The 20,066-nt window shown below is 40.9% G+C and overlaps 1 protein-coding gene and 1 non-coding gene across 2 annotated transcripts in view; one reads left to right on the top strand and one right to left on the bottom strand.

The window, feature by feature from the left end:
* Positions 1–15,950, bottom strand: part of LOC124622017 (RING finger protein 121) — a 103,578-nt gene extending 87,628 nt beyond the window's left edge. The window contains exons 1-2 of the mRNA XM_047147569.1: positions 15,829–15,950; positions 15,099–15,133 (exon numbers count right to left, since the gene is read on the bottom strand). Coding sequence (XP_047003525.1) covers positions 15,099–15,133; positions 15,829–15,846 — 53 coding nt within the window. The 5' untranslated portion in view covers positions 15,847–15,950. The remainder of the gene's footprint in view (positions 1–15,098; positions 15,134–15,828) is intronic.
* Positions 15,951–17,325: 1,375 nt separating this feature from the next.
* Trnat-agu lies at positions 17,326–17,398 on the top strand. The gene has a single exon. It is a non-coding gene; the product is annotated as a tRNA-Thr (tRNA).
* Positions 17,399–20,066: the final 2,668 nt, after the last annotated feature.

Below are 20,066 nucleotides of genomic sequence, written 5' to 3'. Positions count from 1 at the left end.
CCGCTCAGCAACACCAGTAGTGGAGCAGCAATACGAAATGCAGAAGTCATCCGCATACGGAGAAGGGGAGACCGACAGCCCTACAGCTGCTGCTAAGCCGTTGATGGCCACTAAAAATAGAGAGACACTCAATACAGAGCCCTGTGGAACGCCATTCTCCTGCATTTGGGGGTACTATGGTAGGAACTTGGACATGGAAAATACGGAACGACAGGAAGTTTTGGATAAAAATCAGGAGTGGGCCCTGGAAACCCCACTCATACAATGTGGCAAGGATACGAAGTCACTAGGTTGTGTCGTATGCTTTACATAAGTAAAAAAAAGACGGCAACCAGATGCTGGTACCTGGAAAAGGCTGTTCAGAAGGTAGACTCGAGGGACACAAGATTATCAGTGGTAGAGCGACCCTGGCGGAAGCTGCCCTGACATGGAGCCAGTAGGCCATGTGACTCCAGAACCCAACCCAGCCGCTAACACAACATATGTTTCAGCAGCTTACAGAGAATGTTGGTGAGGCTGATAGCTATCCACATCAAGCGGATTTTTACCGGGTTTTAGCACCTGAATGATGGTGCTCTGCTGCCATTGTGATGGAAACATGCCATCACACCAGATCTGGTTGAAGATGACGAGGAGATATCGCTTGTAGTCAGACAAGAGATGTTTGATCTATGACTGTGGATCCGATCCAGCCCAGGAGCTATGTTGGGGCCATGTGCAAGGGCGCTGAGGAGCTCCCACTCTGAAAATGGGGCATTATAGGGGTCACTGTGGTGTGTAGTGAACGAGAGAACTTTCCTTTCCATCTGTCATTTGAGGGTGCGGAAGGCTGGGGGGTAGTTCTCCGATGCAGAGGCTCAAGCATACTACTCAGCAAAGTGCTTGGAAATTGCGTTTGCATTGGTAGAGAGCACACCATTGATGTTAACGCCAAGGACACCTATTGGGGTCTGGTACCCAAAAGGACGTCTGATCTTTGTCCAGACATATGAGGGTGACGTTCGGCACCCAATGGTTGACACATACCTACCCAACACTCCTGTTTCCGTCATTTCATAAGCAGGTGAACGCGGGAGCTGCTTAAAGGCTATTAGTTGCTCTAGGGAAGGGTGCCACTTATGTAGCTGTAGAGCTTGCCAATGTTCTTTAATTGCCTCAATGACTTCCGGCGACCACCAAGGGACTGTCTTTCACTGGGGGCAACCTAGAGAATGAGGGATCAAGTTTTCCACTGCAGAAATTATTGTTGTAGTGACCTGCTCAATCACAACATGGATGGCACTATGTGGGGGAGATTCAACGGTGACAGCAGAGGTGAAGGCTACCCAGCCTGTCTTGTTTAAAACTCATCTGGGTAGGCAATCATGGGCATGACGCCGGGGGAGTGACAGGAAGATGGGGATGTGGTCACTACCACACAGGTCGTCACGTGTTCTCCAGTGGATGGATGGGAGGAGTCCTGGGCTGCAAATTGATACATCAATGGCCAAGTAACTACCATGAGCCACAATGAAATGTGTGGCAGCCCCAGTATTTAAGAGGCAGAGGTTGAGTTGGAACAGTAAATTTTCGACATCTCTGCCGCAGCCAGTAAGCATGGTGCTACCCCACAAGGGGTTCTGGGCATTAAAATCTCCCGAAAGTAGGTAAGGTTCAGGGAGTTAATCGATCAGTGCAGCCAATTCTTCAGGGGTACTGCACCATCTGGAGGAAGATATACATTGCAGACAGTTATTTCCTGCATCATCCGTATCCTGACAGCCACAGCTTCAAGAGGACTTTGAAGGGGTACAGGTTCACTATACACTGAGTTCAGGACATAAATGCAAACTCCAATTGACACTCTTATTATATTCACTACAGTTCTTGTAATATCCCCTGTAGCCATGAAGGGCAGGAGACCGCATTGCCGGGAACCAGGTTTCCTGGAGGGCAATGCAGAAAGCAGGTGTAAAGCTTAGCAGTTGCCGTAGCTCAGCCAGGTGGTGGAAAAAACTGCCACAATTCCACTGGAGGATGACATGATTGTGAGACTGAGAAGGCATGAAACACTCAATGAGGAACGCTACGCCTCAGGGTCACCTGCTGCCACCAACTTATTTCCTGAACAGGCTATATCTATTGTGTCTGACGGCCTGGCGAGATCTAGGTCCTCAGCAGATGCCAGAATCTTTACCTCACCCTCAGACGCAGAGCTTGTAGGCAGCGGTGATATGGGTGCCACTGCAATTCCCTTGGTCTTGGGGGTCTTCTTTCTGGATTTTTCTCGCTGATCCTTGGGTTTCTATGGCTGGGAGGGCTTCACTGATTCTGCCTCCAGGACTGAGGATGACCGTGAAGCCCTACGACCAACTGCTTTTGGACATTTCAGCCACTTGCTGGTGTCATCTTTACCACTAGCAGAAATCTGGGAAGGGAGTGACCCAAGAGACTCCTTCCCAGTGAGAGGAGCCAAAGAAAACTTACACTTCTCCAGTTGAGAAGCTGGGACTGGTGTCCCCAATGGATGACATCGGAAGTTCACTGAGGCTTTTTGCAGATGATGCCGTGGTGTAACAATGGAAAATTGTACTGAAATGCAGGAGGATCTGCAACGAATTGACACATGGTGCAGGGAATGGCAATTGAATCTCAATGTAGACAAGTGTAATGTGCTGCGAGTACATAGAAAGATAGTTCCCTTATCATTTAGCTACAAAATAGCAGGTCAGTAACTGGAAGCAGTTAATTCCATAAATTATCTGGGAGTACGCTTTAGGAGTGATTTAGAAAGGAATGATCATATAAAATTGATCATCGGTAAAGCAGATGCCAGACTGAGATTCATTGGAAGAATCCTAAGGAAATGCAATCCGAAAACAAAGGAAGTAGGTTACAGTACACTTGTTAGCCCACTGCTTGAATACTGCTCAGCAGTGTGGGATCCGTACCAGATAGGGTTGATAGAAGAGATAGAGAAGATCAACGGAGAGCAGCGCACTTCGTTACAGGATCATTTAGCAATCGCGAAAGCGTTACGGAGATGATAGATAAACTACAGTGGAAGACTCCGTAGGAGAGACGCTCAGTAGCTCGGTACGGGCTTTTGTCAAAGTTTCGAGAACATACCTTCACCGAAGAGTCAAGCAGTATATTGCTCCCTCCTACGTATATCTCGCGAAGAGACCATGAGGATAAAATCAGAGAGATTAGAGCCCACACAGAAGCATACCGACAATCCTTCTTTCCACGAACAATACGAGACTGGAATAGAAGGGAGAACCGACAGAGGTACTCAGGATGCCCTCCGCCACATGCCGTCAGGTGGCTTGCGGAGTATGGATATAGATGTAGATGTAGAATGGTTGGGGGGACAGTGCTCCCGAGGTAGGTGGTGCGGGAGCAACAGGGAGAGAAGTGCCCCCCCCCCCCCCCAAATCAAGGGGGCAGGTGAAGTCTTCCGGCTCTGAGAGCCGACTGGAACTAGCAGAACTGATGGGGCTACAACTGTTCTCGTAGCAGTGCATAAGAGGAGGCCATAGCCACAGGATGTAGCTGCTCAAATTTCCTCTTGGCCTCAGTGTAGGTTAGTCGGTCCAGGGTCTTGTATTCAATGATTTTCCTTTCTCACTGTAAAATCCTGCAGTGTGATGAGCAAGGGGAATGATGCTCTCCGCAGTTGACACAGTGGGGCATATGGAGTATTGGGATGAGATGGATGTCCACAATCTCGACACATGATGCTGGAAGTACAGCGGGAAGGGTATATGGCAGGACCTCCAGCACTTAAAGCACCGCATTGGGGGAGGGATATATGGCTTGGCATCACACCTTGACCTTCTCGGGTAATGTGCAACCCTCAAAGTCCAAAATGAAGGCACCGGTGGCAATCTGATTATCCCTCAGACTCCGATGGATGTGCCAGACGAAATGAACTGCTCATCGCTCTAAGTTGGCGTGCAGCTCGCCGTCAGGCTGCAAAAGAAGGTCCCTGTGGAATATGCTACCCTGGACTATAATTAAGCTCTTATGAGGTGTGATGGTAACGTTAACATCCTCCAGCTTGTCACAAGCGAATAATGCCCGTAACTGGACAGAGGATGCCGTTTTTATCAAGACTGACCCTGCCCGCATTTTGAACAAGCCCTCCACCTCCCCAAATTTGTTCTCTAAATGCTCTACGAAAAACTGAGGCTTCATCGAGACAAAGGAGTCCCCATCAGCTATCGTACATACGAGGTACCGGTGCGAATAAGGTTCACTGCCATACTTAGCCTGGCATTCCTCCCATGGTGTGGCCAGGGAGGGGGAACAATTTAGGATCATACTTCCCTGCATTGTACTGAGACTCGGAATGCTTAGAGACTGCTGTGTTTGATCACCAGCAAGTGATGGTGTGGTATGCTTCATCGTGTGTCATCTGCCCTGATGCCACCCACTCCGACCAGTGGCTCTCCCCAAGGGTACCATCCATATGCAGCAAAGGCCACCTGGCAGGATGGCCATTGCCATGAGTCCCGATGCCCCAGGGTGTTGGACATCTACTCTTTGGCATATGTGGGGAGTTAACGACACAGGCATCAGCAGAGCGACCCTGTGTAGTCAGGGGGCTACAACCAAGAGGGTACAAGGTGGCCCCACCACAAAAGACTGGCTACCATGCTAGATATGAGGTGCAAAGAATTCCATGGTCCTCATCGGCGCAGAAAATGACACTGCATATTGGGTGGAGGAAAACGCACCCAGGAAGGTGTCCTTGCTCAAAAGATGGAGGATGGGCAGGACTGCAATGCCACAACGAGAAAGTGGGCTAAAGATCTCGATGCACGATGGATACGATGCACCATGTAATCCATTTAGTCATCTCTTATGACGTGTCGTTTCACAGGTGGCTCTCCCTTTGATAGTATACGTTTTGCCAGCTACAGGCTGGTATAGGTGGTGGTAGAAGGATGCACAGGGCATGTCTTGCAGTGGGGACAGTCACAGGGGTAGGAGTCATAGGGTAGAGAGGTGGGAGCAGAAGAACCATATGGTCTGACAAAAATATGGCGGAGATTGGCAGTGCGATGAAAAGCTATTCTAGGTGTGGTGGGCAAAATCTCAGCTGGAATGGATCTCATTTCAGAGCATGATTTTAGAAGTCGTGGCCCTGTCGAAGTAACTGATTACCACAGTCCAACCAGGATAATACTGAGTGCTCCAAAGTTATTTTTTTGGAGGAATCATCAGTACCAGGATTGGGTGTGATGGCCCGGGGAAATCTGCTTTTCAACTAGACTCGTCAGGTAATTACGTTCAGTGATGGCTGGGGTGAGAATGGTGATGTACTGCCGTAAAGAGTCTGCATCCGAACAAATACGTTTGCCTAGAATGCCAAAGCTGTGTAGGAGAGAGTGGTTGACATGGAAAGGATGGCAACTATCAAAATGTAAGTACTGTTGTTTGTTAGTAGGTTTAATGTGGACAGAAGCGGCATGGTATTTGGAATAGGACCTCGTGAAATTTAATTGGAGAAGGTATACAGGGATTCCAGGAGTTTTAACAGGTCTGCCTCAACATGAGTTAATTTCTTCCGCCTCAGCATTTTCTTCACAGTAACTACTTCTTTCTTCATTCCATGTCAGTTTCCTTCATCTTAAATTTTCTTACCAGTCTATTTTTTGCCATCTCCCTCCCACCTTTGTTATGTACAATGCACTTAACTTCACACTCTGATTAACTCGTACACAATATTTTAGCAGTAATCTGTGTCTTGCACATTACCCTGTCTTCCATCTTTAAACTCTGAGATTTTCAAATCTCCTTTCATGCAGTCCCCAACAATCGGTCTTTCCTTCTCGTCCTGTCTGGTAAGTCTCCCCAGACCCACAGTTCTGGGCGACTTTTCCAAAATCTACCCCCTTTCCCAGATCTTTCAAGTCCTTCTACCTCCTCTTCAACCATACTGCTGGAAGAAGAAGGTGCCACTGGCTTCAAAAGCTGCCCTAATTTTGCTCTTCTTTCATGCGTGTGTTCTGCCACCGCTTGGCGAGTATACTGTCAATTATGCCTCCTTGCGATTCACACTAGACTTAACATTAAAGTCGAAAAAGTTGTATTCAGTAGCAGCCAGACAGAAAGTTAAACTAACAGGAGGAAAACCTGAACAAAGTGTAAAGTCTTGGGCTGAGAAAGATCATGAGAGGCAATTTCTGTAGGTTTGAATCTCAGCAGCAATACAGCCAGGAAAATAGTAAACTGTAAGTCTGCTAGTCAAAAGCTTGAAGAATTAGAAACGCAACATGGCAATATATCAGATTTAACAATTGAAAGTTTGGAGAGAAATTTGTTTAGTTACAAATACGATACTAGTAAGTCAGCTATTCAGAACTGTATTCATATTCAAGAATATGCACAAGATTCAGTGGCAGAAGGTGAAGCTATGAAAAACAGCCAGATTATTTGCGAATTCTCCGAATGTTACTGCCAAAATGGGAGGAGAACGAGACCAATGAGTTCTATGTCATTAGAAACAGAGCACAAGTTTGTATTAGAGGATGATGAGGGAAGGAAATTGGCCATGCGATTTCAAAAAACCATCCCCACATTTGCTTGAAGAGATTTCGGGAAATCACAGAAAACCTAAATCAGGAAGGCTGGAAGTGAGTTTGAAATGTCATCCTCCCAAATGCGAGTCCAGTGTGCTAACCACTGCGTCACCTCACTAGGTACACCAAAACTTCATCGCTTCTGTACCACATGGGATAATGCAGCAACATCCGACAAAAATATTATTTGAATGTTTATGTCTGGGAGAAGACAGATTAAATGAGACAGAACAGTCAAACATGTCCCAAAATCTTTTCATCTCAAAACAAAATGAACATTTTGGCAAAGGAAGTCAGCAAAATAGCCTACAGTTCAATAATTCAAATGCGACAAAACTGGACTTTTAAAGAAACACTGCAGAAACAAACCACATGACAAATATTTAGCATTTTGTAGACACCACTATTCACACAACTGCAAACAGTGTGGACATTTTGCCTGGGAATGCCCAAATGTAACATTAGACAGAAATAACATAAGCAAAAAATCCAACAGCAAAGAGTCAATAGGTTTGAAATGAAAGCACTAGTCAATGTTGAATTACCTGCTGCCAATATAAATGACATAAATTTGCAGCCTGATTGAGAAATTACTTTGTACCAAAATTTTGGCACCAACAATGCATGACATTTAGAATGGGCTGGTTAATAAATTAAGTAAAACTATATCAATGTATGAAAGTCTCGATTGGCGATGCTAGTAGAAGGAACTTGAGTGGGCAACATTGACTTAGAGAATGGAGAACAGTGATGTGACATTGTTCAGGAGAATATAAACTTTCATTTTATGCTACTCATGTCTTAGATAAAGGATATGTTCAGTCTCCAGATGAGGACTTCTTAGTTTTCAAAATCACTGACAATTTGGAAACTGTAGCAATATGCAGATACGAGCGACAGCTGTACAAAATGTTGTCTTGTTCAAAGGAGTCCAACAAATGAATGACAGCAATCTCAATTAAAATGTGGCTCGAAAAGTTAGCACATCAAAATGTCGCATATGTTAGAGACCCACTGAAAAGAAATGGCACTGTTTATCCTGATGACTGAAATGAGTACGTATGGGTTTGCTCTATATATGGATATATTGCAAACAACATACCAAATCTCATTCGACAAATACGAAGATTGTAGAAAATACCATGGATGTGATTCATGCTGACTTGTTTTTGAAATTAATCTCACTTTGATAGGAGTAGTAAGGTATTTTCTGTTGTTTAAAGATGAATTTTCTCATTTCCAAACTCCAAACTCTATATTTACTGAAGATGAAACAATTCCCAAATCAGAAACTTTCTTGAAAATGGTAGAAAATCAGTTTGGGAAGAAAGTAAAATGTTTAAAGTCTGACTACGGCACCGAAATAAAGAATGCTCTCACTAAAAAGCTTTCAGGTAAACTTGGAGTGTTTCACATCAGGATCAACGCGTACATGCCTCAACTAAATGGAAGAACTGAAAGAGAAATAAATACAGTTGTCAAGTCAGAACAATCAGCAATACATGTACGAAGACTGAATGAGAATCTGTGGGCCAAAACAATAAATTATGTAGTCTTTACATTAAATAAAAGTGGAAGAAGTGCAATAAAAAGAAAAAGTCCTGCTGAATTGTACTAGCTGCAAGAGGAAGGACTGGGCTATTCAGAAACCTTTAGTCCTGTAGTACATTATGAATAAATTAGGCTGCTTCTTAGTCTTGCTGCTACAAATACAACGAAAATAACAACTTTTGATGTAAAGACCGCATTTCTATACAGCAATCTGCAACAAGAAATCTTCATGAATCAACCTCATGGATTCAACGATGGTACAAATAGAGTTTGCAAGGTGAAAAAGAGTTTATATGGCCTAAAACAAGCTCAAAAGACCTGGAATGAGAAGTTCTCAAATTATCTGATGTCACTAGGATTTGTTAACACTGACGATGATCCTTGTAGCTACTGCAATGAAGATAAAGAAGACAGAAGCATCATTATAGCATTGTTTGTTGATGATGGGTTAGTCACTGGAAGGCCGACAGACAGCATCACTGGCTTTGAACAAGTTGAATCAGTAGTTTGAAATAACATTTCACAAAATATTTTGATATCAAATGTCATATCTTAGGATGGAATTTAAAATAAGTTTAGAGGGAATTTTTGTCTATGCATACAATGGAAATCTTATGGTGGTTTAAGTTTGATGATTTGAATCCAGTAGCACCACCTATGGTGATAAAGATAATCTTGTCGATGATGTCAGTGAAAATCTCGTCAGTTTTGCTGTTAATTACTTACGCAGGTTTAGTAATAAACCAATGGTTAGTCATTGGAAAATGTCGAACATCGCTTTCAGTACCTATAAGGAACTATGAAGTTCGATATATTCTTAGATGGAGACTCAACACTGATTGTCTTTCCTGATCCTGATTATGGAGGTGATATCTCAACAAGATGCTCCAGCTGCAGAGGAGTTCTTATCCTGCGAGGAGGACACATTGCTGTTACACCCGAAAGCAATGTCTTGTGGCAACTTCAATCACGCAAGCCACCATCTCTTCTGCCAGCAGTGTATGTTGGATATGACATCTTGGACAAGAACTTGGAATTTTAGGTTTGACTGAACTGACAGAACTGTGTACTGACAATCAAGCTGCCATACATACGTTGAAAATAACTATGAAGGAAAAATAACAAGAGGCAAGAATCATACTGACATTCAAAGGAAGTTCATTCAGCAATATAATAGAATGACCATAAGTAAACATCTGGAAAGTTCAAGTGAACTTGCTGGCATACTGAGAAAACCACAGACTCGGGGTGCTTGAGAAATTATGAAGAAAACTAATTATGGAAGAGTGTTGAGAGTTAACTACTTTTTTATGTCTTGTTATTTGTGCAAGGTCCTTTTATGTTTTTTCTATGTATTTTTTTGATAATGCTATACATGTTAATTACTCTTTGCTCAGTCCATTATCTGCAGTTTCTTATTCAAGCTTATTGTTAGCAAATAAGTTACATTAAAGTGTACCTTTTTAAACATAAACAATAGTTACTCATCTGTAATACAAGAATTTATCAAGACTCTTTGTCTACAACTTCATGTGGCAGCAGATAGATAGAACATGCACTTAAAGTGACTGCTTGTAGGATGGTGGTGAGAGAGAGGGGCAAGAACTGATACACATTTCCTATAAAAATAGGATGCCTCTTTCAGCTCTCTCTCTCCACTCTGCAGGGACTGTAACCACACAGAACAGGGATGTCACACATCAGAAAGGCAGTCTCTCGGGGACACAAACACTGTTGTTCTCTGTGCAAGAAGGGATGCATCCTGAAATCACTGCTATACCACTGTGCTTTGGGAGCCATATTAGCAATAAAGTTTCTCTCTTTCTTGCCATCTGTTGTTCTTCTGAGGTGGGGAGTTTGTGGCAAAAGAGGAGTTACCTACAAGATGTATCAGTTTCCTCAGCTGTCCATTCCACTGTAAGAACCATTTTGTACTGGCATACTGGCTAATTTTTAATCTGTTGTTCTTGGTGCTCTGCTTGGATTTTGGGGACAGAAACATTCTTTTACTTCATCTTTTCTGTCTGCAACTAGAATGAGTTGTTTTTCTCAATACTCTCTACTGCTAATGTTGTTTGTGTGATAGGTTTACCAATCTGTTTACAATACTTTTTGAGTGTTGTCTTGTGAATGTTACTAGTACTATCAACAAAAATTATACTTGTACCATAACTTACAGTATACATACTTACATTCACCAAACAAGCATATTTTTTGATAGTTTTCAAGCAATCACTGACTATAGATGGCAACTGAGAGCCTTCGGCAGTGTTGTTGTTGTTGTTGTTGTGGTCTTCAGTCCTGAGACTGGTTTGATGCAGCTCTCCATGCTACTCTATCCTGTGCAAGCTTCTTCATCTCCCAGTACCTACTGCAACCTACATCCTTCAGAATCTGCTTAGTGTATTCATCTCTCGGTCTCCCTCTACAATTTTTACCCTCCACGGTGCCCTCCAATACTAAATTGGTGATCCCTTGATGCCTCAGAACATGTCCTACCTACCGATCCCTTCTTCTGAACAAGTTGTGCCACAAACTTCTGTTCTTCCCAATCCTATTCAATACTTCCTCATTAGTCATGTGATCTACCCATCTAATCTTCAGCATTCTTCTGTAGCACCGCATTTTGAAAGCTTCTATTCTCTTCTTGTCCAAACTATTTATCGTCCATGTTTCACTTCCATACATGGCTACACTCCATACAAATACTTTCAGAAATGACTTCCTGACACTTAAATCTATACTCGATGTTAACAAATTTCTCTTCTTGAGAAACGCTTTTCTTGCCATTGCCAGTCTACATTTTATATCCTCTCTACTTCGACCATCATCAGTTATTTTACTCCCTAAATAGCAAAACTCCTTTACTACTTTAAGTGTCTCATTTCCTAATCTAATACCCTGAGCATCACCCGACTTAATTCGACTACATTCCATTATCCTCGTTTTGCTTTTGTTGATGTTCATCTTATATCCTCCTTTCAAGACATTGTCCATTCCATTCAACTGTTCTTCCAAGTCCTTTGCTGTCTCTGACAGAATTACAATGTCATCGGCGAACCTCAAAGTTTTTATTTCTTCTCCATGGATTTTAATACCTACTCCGAATTTTTCTTTTGTTTCCTTTACTGCTTGCTCAATATAGAGATTGAATAACATCGGGGAGAGGCTACAACCCTGTCTTACTCCCTTCCCAACCACTGCTTCCCTTTCATGTCCCTCGACTCTTATAACTGCCACCTGGTTTCTGTACAAATTGTAAATAGCCTTTCGCTCCCTGTATTTTACCCCTGCCACCTATAGAATTTGAAAGAGAGTATTCCAGTCAACATTGTCAAAAGATTTCTCTAAGTCTACAAATGTTAGAAATGTAGGTTTGCCTTTCCTTAATCTTTCTTCTAAGATAAGTCGTAAGGTCAGTATTGCCTCATGTGTTCCAGTGTTTCTACGGAATCCAAACTGATCTTCCCCGAGGTTGGCTTCTACTAGCTTTTCCATTCGTCTGTAAAGAATTCGTGTTAGTATTTTGCAGCTGTGACTTATTAAACTGATAGTTCGGTAATTTTCACATCTGTCAACACCTGCTTTCTTTGGGATTGGAATTACTATATTCTTCTTGAAGTCTGAGGGTATTTCGCCTGTCTCATACATCTTGCTCACCAGATGGTAGAGTTTTGTCAGGACTGGCTCTCCCAGGAGCGTCAGTAGTTCCAATGGAATGTTGTCTACTCCGGGGGCCTTGTTTCGACTCAGGTCTTTCATTGCTCTGGCAAACTTTTCACGCAGTATCGTATCTACCATTTCATCTTCATCTACATCTTCTTCCATTTCCATAATATTGTCCTCAAGTACATCGCCCTTGTATAGACCCTCTATATACTCCTTCCACCTTTCTGCTTTCCCTTCTTTGCTTAGAACTGGTTTTCCATCTGAGCTCTTGATATTCATACAAGTCGTTATCTTATCTCCAAAGGTCTCTTTAATTTTCCTGTAGGCTGTATCTATCTTACCCCTAGTGAGATAAGCCTCTACATCCTTACATTTGTCCTCTAGCCATCCCTGCTTAGCCATTTTGCACTTCCTGTCGATCTCATTTTTGAGACGTTTGTATTCCTTTTTGCCTGCTTCATTTACTGCATTTTTATATTTTCTCCTTTCATCAATTAAATTCAATATTTCTTCTGTGACCCAAGGATTTCTACTAGCCCTCGTCTTTTTACCTACTTGATCCTCTGCTGCCTTCACTACTTCATCCCTCAGAGCTACCCATTCTTCTTCTACTGTATTTCTTTCCCCCATTCCTGTCAATTGTTCCCTTATGCTCTCCCTGAAACTCTGTACAACCTCTGGTTCTTTCAGTTTATCCAGGTCCCATCTCCTTAAATTCCCACCTTTTTGCAGTTTCTTCAGTTTCAATCTACAGGTCATAACCAATAGATTGTGGTCAGAGTCCACATCTGCCCCTGGAAATGTCTTACAATTTAAAACCTGGTTCCTAAATCTCTGTCTTACCATTATATAAGCTATCTGATACCTTTTAGTATCTCCAGGGTTCTTCCATGTATACAACCTTCTTTCATGATTCTTAAACCAAGTGTTAGCTATGATGTTGTGCTCTGTGCAAAATTCTACCAGGCGGCTTCCTCTTTCATTTCTTAGCCCCAATCCATATTCACCTACTATGTTTCCTTCTCTCCCTTTTCCTACACTCGAATTCCAGTCACCCATGACTATTAAATTTTCGTCTCCCTTCACTATCTGAATAATTTCTTTTATTTCATCATACATTTCTTCAATTTCTTCGTCATCTGCAGAGCTAGTTGGCATATAAACTTGTACTGCTGTAGTAGGTGTGGGCTTCGTATCTATCTTGGCCACAATAATGCGTTCACTATGCTGTTTGTAGTAGCTTACCCGCATACCTATTTTCCTATTCATTATTAAACCTACTCCTGCTTTACCCCTATTTGATTTTGTGTTTATAACCCTGCAGTCACTGACCAGAAGTCTTGTTCCTCCTGCCACCGAACTTCACTAAATTCCACTATATCTAACTTTAACCTATCCATTTCCCTTTTTAAATTTTCTAACCTACCTGCCCGATTAAGGGATCTGACATTCCACGCTCCGACCCGTAGAACGCCAGTTTTGTTTCTCCTGATAACGACATCCTCTTGAGTAGTCCCCGCCCGGAGATCCGAATGGGGGGACTATTTTACCTCCGGAATATTTTACCCAAGAGGACGCCATCATCATTTAATCATACAGTAAAGCTGCATGCCCTCGGCAATATCCAGATGTAAATTATAGGAAATAACCACAACGTGCTTATCAAATGATTGTAATACAACCCTGGCTTTGTGGTACAGATGAGCATTAAATAAGAAAATACTATCTTATGGCAGTGACCCCCAGTTACATCTATTTTGTATTGGTCTCTCACAATCAAACAATAGGAAGGATCACAAAACTGTTTTGTAAGCAGTCTCCTTTGTAGGCTAACTACATTTTCCCAGTATTCTACCAATGAACTGAAGTGATCACCTGCAACTGAACCTATGTGATCATTCTATTTTATACCACCACAACTTCACCTGAAAAATTGTTGCATCTTGACAACTGTGAATATGATTTAGCAGAAAGGATTTGTTGTCAAACAACACAACCCTTTTCAATAAAGCAATAGATGTGTAACAATATTCATACCTGCACTTCAAATTTGATTGAACATACCATGGCACATGAATGTGTTGTCAGTTACATAGCCACATTTGAGACAATGTACAAATACAGGACCACTCAGAAACACTTGCCCTAGCCTGTCATTGCAGCTCACTGGCAGTGACAAGGCAGACAGCCACCCACTGTCCTTAACACAGCCTAGATGGACTTAAGCCCTTGATACCATTTCACGAACTCCTAAAAAAAACCTCAACTTTCAACCTAACCTATCCTTGGGCAATATTACAGATCAGTATGTCACCATGACTAATTCACATTCGTTAGTTTCGCAAACTCAAACACCCACCTTTCCACCTCACCTATACTTTGTGTTAATTAATGTACAAAAAATACTACCAGTGTTCTATTCTCTATCTGTTTGCACATTTAGACCTATGTTGTCACATGGAACACGACCATTACATCACAGGACAAAACTGACTTCTCGTATTGGTAGATCCCATTAAACCGCTTGGCCTTCATCAAGCATATTATTTAGTTGGTTATGCGTATTCAGTGTCTTGTGTACAAGTAGATGACTTTCCTTTTATGCCAGTGTATGAACATCCAACAAGCTTCACCATTTCCAACAGGTACTTCCTCACAGCCTGATATTTACTAGGTTTGGTTAAAGCAAGAGGTTCCTCAATTTCCTGCATATGGAACACTACATAAGCAATGATTCCATACTTCATTTTGAATTAAGTTCTAGGCATTGTCAATGGACATGAGACTATGTACAGAGAAGTACTCTGTCTTGGATTTACTTTTAAGAAGTGCTGAACAGCTCTCCCAGGCCTTTCAAATGACTTACTTCGCTCTGCAGCACTATTTCCCCAATTCACATTCCTACGCAAAATTATGGCTGTTTGTAGTGCAGTAGAAATATTCTCAAGAGGACTTGGGTGGGAAGACACTATGTGCTATAAACTTTGTAGCAAACGTATGCTGGAAATAACTGAAAACACCTAATACTTGTATACCGAAAGGTGGAAAAACCAACAAATTACTTGGTACGTTCAAATGAGATAGTGGTATTTCATTTTATGGTTACAGGTTGCAAATTTTAAGCCCACTGCTAATCAAGAGGATCATAGCTGGGTGGAGAAAAAAAGATTGCTTCTAGATATGTAATTTCTTAGTTAACAATTATGAACTGATTCATTGGAAGTGTTGCAAATTCAATAGTCAACACAAGTTTATCATCTGACTTGTGGACCAAATAATTCCAAGTACATTATAATCAATTACACTTACCTTCGCATATCATCTTCTGACAGGTCCAGCAGTGTCTGTAAATATTAAATAAGAATTAACTTCAAAGCAGGGAAAACTGCAAGGTAAATTCATACGCATACACACATACAACCTTTTTTCAGGTAGAAAACAAAGGATGTATATGTTATTTAAATATTATGAAAGAATGTGCAGCGTATGACATTAATTTCATGCTGTAAAGTGTCTGCGTTCGAGTGCTCACTGTCGAGTTCTCTTGTCAAAATAAACCCACAGAGATACGGAACTAAAATCCATGAAGACGATGGAGGCATTCGTAAAACAAAGTCGTCGGTTGACTACGACATTAATATAATACTTGTGAATTCACTCGTTCCGTTAGCAGGGGTTTTGGTATCTGTACAACTCTTATTATAATTCAGCAACAATTTATATGCGGTATGGGATGAGGAAATAAAGTAATGACATACAACATGGATTTAAAGGTGCTTATCACTAAATTAATTAACTTATCTCCATGGCCCTCTGAAAAGGCATAGCAAATGAACAACAAGACAGTATGTTTTTCTAACAATGCACTAGCATCTGACGTACAGTTAGGCACTCGCTGAAACAACAGCGCAAAGCCAGAAAGAGGAAATGTGTTTATGGACTGCTTGTACAAGATTTTCAAGTATCACATTACTCGTGCTTAATGCACTAAGTTAACATAAGGATTACTCAGGAATTATAACGTGTCATATGTACTTACTCTGTTCAGTTCATCCATATTTGTAGGTCGAATTTACAAACAATGCAACTTACAGAAAAACAATCACACACACATCCATGCCTCTCGCCTGACTAGAGTAAACAATACACTATCAATGTGCCAGGTCTCGTCTGCTGTAAGCGTCGTCGTGCAGGGCTGCCACTATTGAAATGGAATTTAGAGTCGATTGTATGCGACAGAGCCTGTATCCCTGCCTTATCTATTTCTTTATTTATTTACGTCTTAAATCTTTGTAGCACAAATATTGCACCATTGAACTGAAAAAATTACAAACAATTTGTTTGTATGTGTTTAATGGTATCTGGTAAGGCATTGTATAGTTTGATACTAGGATGGATAAGGCTGTTTTGAAATAACTTTGTGTTGGCGCTTTGAACATGTACATTTTAGAGTATCCCGTATCTTTCTGTATTCGCTTGGTTACGCTTATAACATTTTTAAAAATTTTCTACTGATGATCAAATAAACAACCGGTATATCAATTTGACATAGGAGCAACGTTAAAATTTTTGGGTATTAAATAAAGGACTTTTTTGAAAGGATAAATGATGATTCACAAAATTTCCATTGCACTGAAATACTGGGTTATTATATAAAATGGGAGAAGCTATCAGCGCTATTCTAACAAGTTCACCAGCAGTTAAAAATGAACATCACACATGTGACATAAGAATCGATACAGCAATGCACAGACGATAATGTACCAGTTGTCCTTTACAATCCAAGAGCAGTGATCCTTCAATTTTTGGAAGTAGATTGAAAGGACGTATGCCAGGCTATTCGTTGCAGCTCAGCAATATTTATCGTAGGTATTATGTTCTGGGCTTCTGAAAGATTGGTACCAGTATTATCTTTGAATGATATCGTTTCTGACGAAAGGAGTCAACTTACAGATCAACGCGTTATAGAACGAGTATTTATGAACATAGTGGGTAATAAATATTGGCTACTGGATTAGTTCATTAGTGAAATTTTAACTATTGTCAAGTAGTTGTTCTTGCTAAATGCTCCATTTTGCCTGCTGTCTAAATTGTTCATTTCAGTTTTTTGAAGGAGCATTTTTATATGATTATACAAATGCTTGGTGGCATGGTGCATGATAAGCAATGGATCTGCCTTCTTCAGTGTGGATGCACAAGTATGCCTGACCTCCTGCATGAATCTCTGAGTAACAAGCACGGAGGAATGGACAGCGACTGGTCTCGCGGTTCTAGGCGCGCAGTCCGGAACCATGTGACTGCTACGGTCGCAGGTTCGAATCCTGCCTCGGGCATGGATGTGTGTGATGTCCTTAGGTTAGTTAGGTTTAAGTAGTTCTAAGTTCTAGGGGACTGATGACCACAGCAGTTGAGTCTCATAGTGCTCAGAGCCATTTGAACCATTTGGACAGCGACTGCGGATAGGTGGCGCTCAGTGAGAATGTGGATCTGCCATGAAGCGTGTCGAGAGAGTCTGAGCAGTTACGATAACATTCTGTGCTAGGTGGCGCAGTGGTCAACGCACCTGCCTAGTAAGCAGGAGATTCCAGGTTCGAATCCCGGTCCAGCACACATTTGCAATGATTGCCGCTGATTCCGCATAACGTTCCAATGCAGCTGACATCAGTAATCCCTTCTCTTTCCTTTCTCCGCCCTCCATTTTTAATTTACATATCATGGAGCATTTTTAGTTTCATCAATAAGAAATCAGTTCTATTCAGAATCTGTTAAAAAAGTAAATGGATATATTCAGTTACAAAATGGATTTTTCATTCGAAATAATTAAAGAAAAAGAACGCTAAAAATGTTACTTAAAAGTTTGTTATCCGTTTGCCTTTTCTATGAAATAATAAAAGGGAAAGGAACCTTAGCAACAGTAATAAATTAAAAACTTAACAATTCAAAATAGTTTATAACAAATATAGAAAGGGGCTAATCTGTGCCTGTGTCCAGATATTATAGGTTTAACTGCTTGTAGATCTTGAAATTGAAAACTTAACAGGAAAAACAGTCTCCAAACTCAGTTTCCATCCTTTCTCACTAACTATTAGTAACACTCAAATAGTGATGTGATCTCTGAACACAACATAAGTTTTGAGCACAGTTTGAAAATTGGAATCAATAGGAGAAAATTGGTAATATATTGTAATATTGCAGTACTAAAGCACTGCAACTCTCTTCGTTTTATCAGTGTGGTGAAACATTTTAAAACTTCCACAAACTGTGTTCATCATTTAAGCATCTTTCAAACACATACTCAGTGATTGGTCAATGACCCCAGGGCACAGTCACCAGATATTTTTATATGTTGGGAAATAGGCCCAATTTCTGTATTGGGTATATGATTGTTACTTCACTACTCAGAGATACTCTTAAGTCTAAAGCATTAAAAGCCTTCAAGTAATTGGTAATCACTAAGTTCTTTAAGCCATACTTTTTTTATTCCATAGTTCAGTAATCTCTGATGCAATCGTTTCACTCTGTAGTTATTGATTGGAGGCAGTGTGAGCTGTTACAGCTAAGTTAAGTTTCGACTTCAGTGGAGTGTGAAATGTGGAAAAAACAAGAAGAAGAACTTTGTCACTATGCTCAGGAGGGACATAAGAGTGGGAATGTTGAATGTCTGCTATAAAGTGATGCAATTTTAGGTATGTATGCATGCAGATATGAGTAATCAGCAGCTATGGCATAAATCACACATGGAGTAACAAGGCTGTGTGAAGGCATATCACAGAATCATTCATGTTCAAACACACTTGTTAAACTACTTATTTTTCAGTTGATACACAACACGGGTTTGCCATGTTGCTATAGTGCTACTGTTGTTCATCCCAAAGTGTATCGTCATGTATCAATAACAGGTAGAGAGCTGAAGCTCAACTTAGTATCGACAACTTATAAGCAACATGTGATTTCACGCTGCTGCAAAACTTTGCAATCCAGTAGTCACTGTAAGTGCTCAACAGTTAAAATTTAATCTCATATTCATTACAACTGACATTTGCCATTTGTTAATGTGGACAAATTTAAATCCAGTTAAAAAATAAAAAAAGAGGCTTTGATGGCTATGGGGTGGTTTGGTCCCCCTTGCTCCTCACCCCCCTCCCTCTCCTGTATCCAGGACCTGAGCTACAAGGATAGGTGGCATTGCACGCAACTGAGATATAATTGGGTGACAATAAAATTTTTGGCGACTTTTGAACATTTTCAACCAACAACTGTTTGTACTGATGTAGTATGCCAGAATTATGTTCTTTTAGTTTCTTTCACAAACTGATGGTTTGCTTTAAAGCTAACCTCTCTTAAAACTTCATTTCTTTCTGCCCTGGCTATCCTCTGAGCTTTGCACTCACTTCCCCAGCCAATTAGAAGGGAATCTACAGTTTAACATAGGCTTTGAACCATGCTTCAAAGCCAGCAGTTTTCAACTGAACATACATTGCTATAGTCCAATCAATGAACAATGGCAGTTTGCACAGCTCGAGACATGAAACTACATTGTCGGCAACAACACTGAACCAAATGTCGCAAGATTGAAGGTGAAACATCGCTAAATGTCGCTAAATAATTTGAGGGAATTGACGAATTGAAATTCAAAAATATTTTTGTATACTTTTATTATTTCAGATCTTTTTGTTTACCCACACACACACAAACACACACACACACACACACATACACACAAAATTTATTCATCATCATTGTCCGAGCTGTCAATGAGACAGATTAAATGGTACTGAAGTGTCCCCACAGTTGAAAGTGATGGCTGTGCATTGCTATCATCTTTAGTAATAAATATGGTTCCAGTAAGTCTTTGTACATTCATTGGTAACTCATAGTCAAAACATTTTTATTCATTCTTTTTGTGGTGCTTTTGATCATCAAAATAGAATTCAATGAAGTAAGAGCAAGGCAAAACTTCTCTGACAGACAATTTGTTGACAGACAGAGAACAAACGAAGGAGTCAGACGATTTGTTCATTAAAATTTCAATATTAGGTGGAAGTTTATTTTCTAGTTCTTTTATAAACTTCACAGTAAAATCAATGGATCGTTTTGTTGCAAGTTTGATACTGTCTACAGACAAGTTCAGCATGCTAGCACAGGTTTCAAAAGCATAGCTGAGAGTAGTATAGGGATTAAGACGACTTCCTTGAACAGATGTAGTAAGGACGTTCAAGGTAACAGCAGGCTCATAAATTACCCTTTTACAAACTCAGAGCGAAAAAAAAGTAAGCG

The sequence above is a fragment of the Schistocerca americana genome, chromosome 7 (genome assembly GCF_021461395.2).
Source record: "Schistocerca americana isolate TAMUIC-IGC-003095 chromosome 7, iqSchAmer2.1, whole genome shotgun sequence".
In the NCBI taxonomy this organism is placed as follows: domain Eukaryota; kingdom Metazoa; phylum Arthropoda; class Insecta; order Orthoptera; family Acrididae; genus Schistocerca; species Schistocerca americana.
The sequence above is the reverse complement of the archived record's forward strand: the minus strand, read 5'-3'. Positions and strand labels throughout refer to the sequence as shown.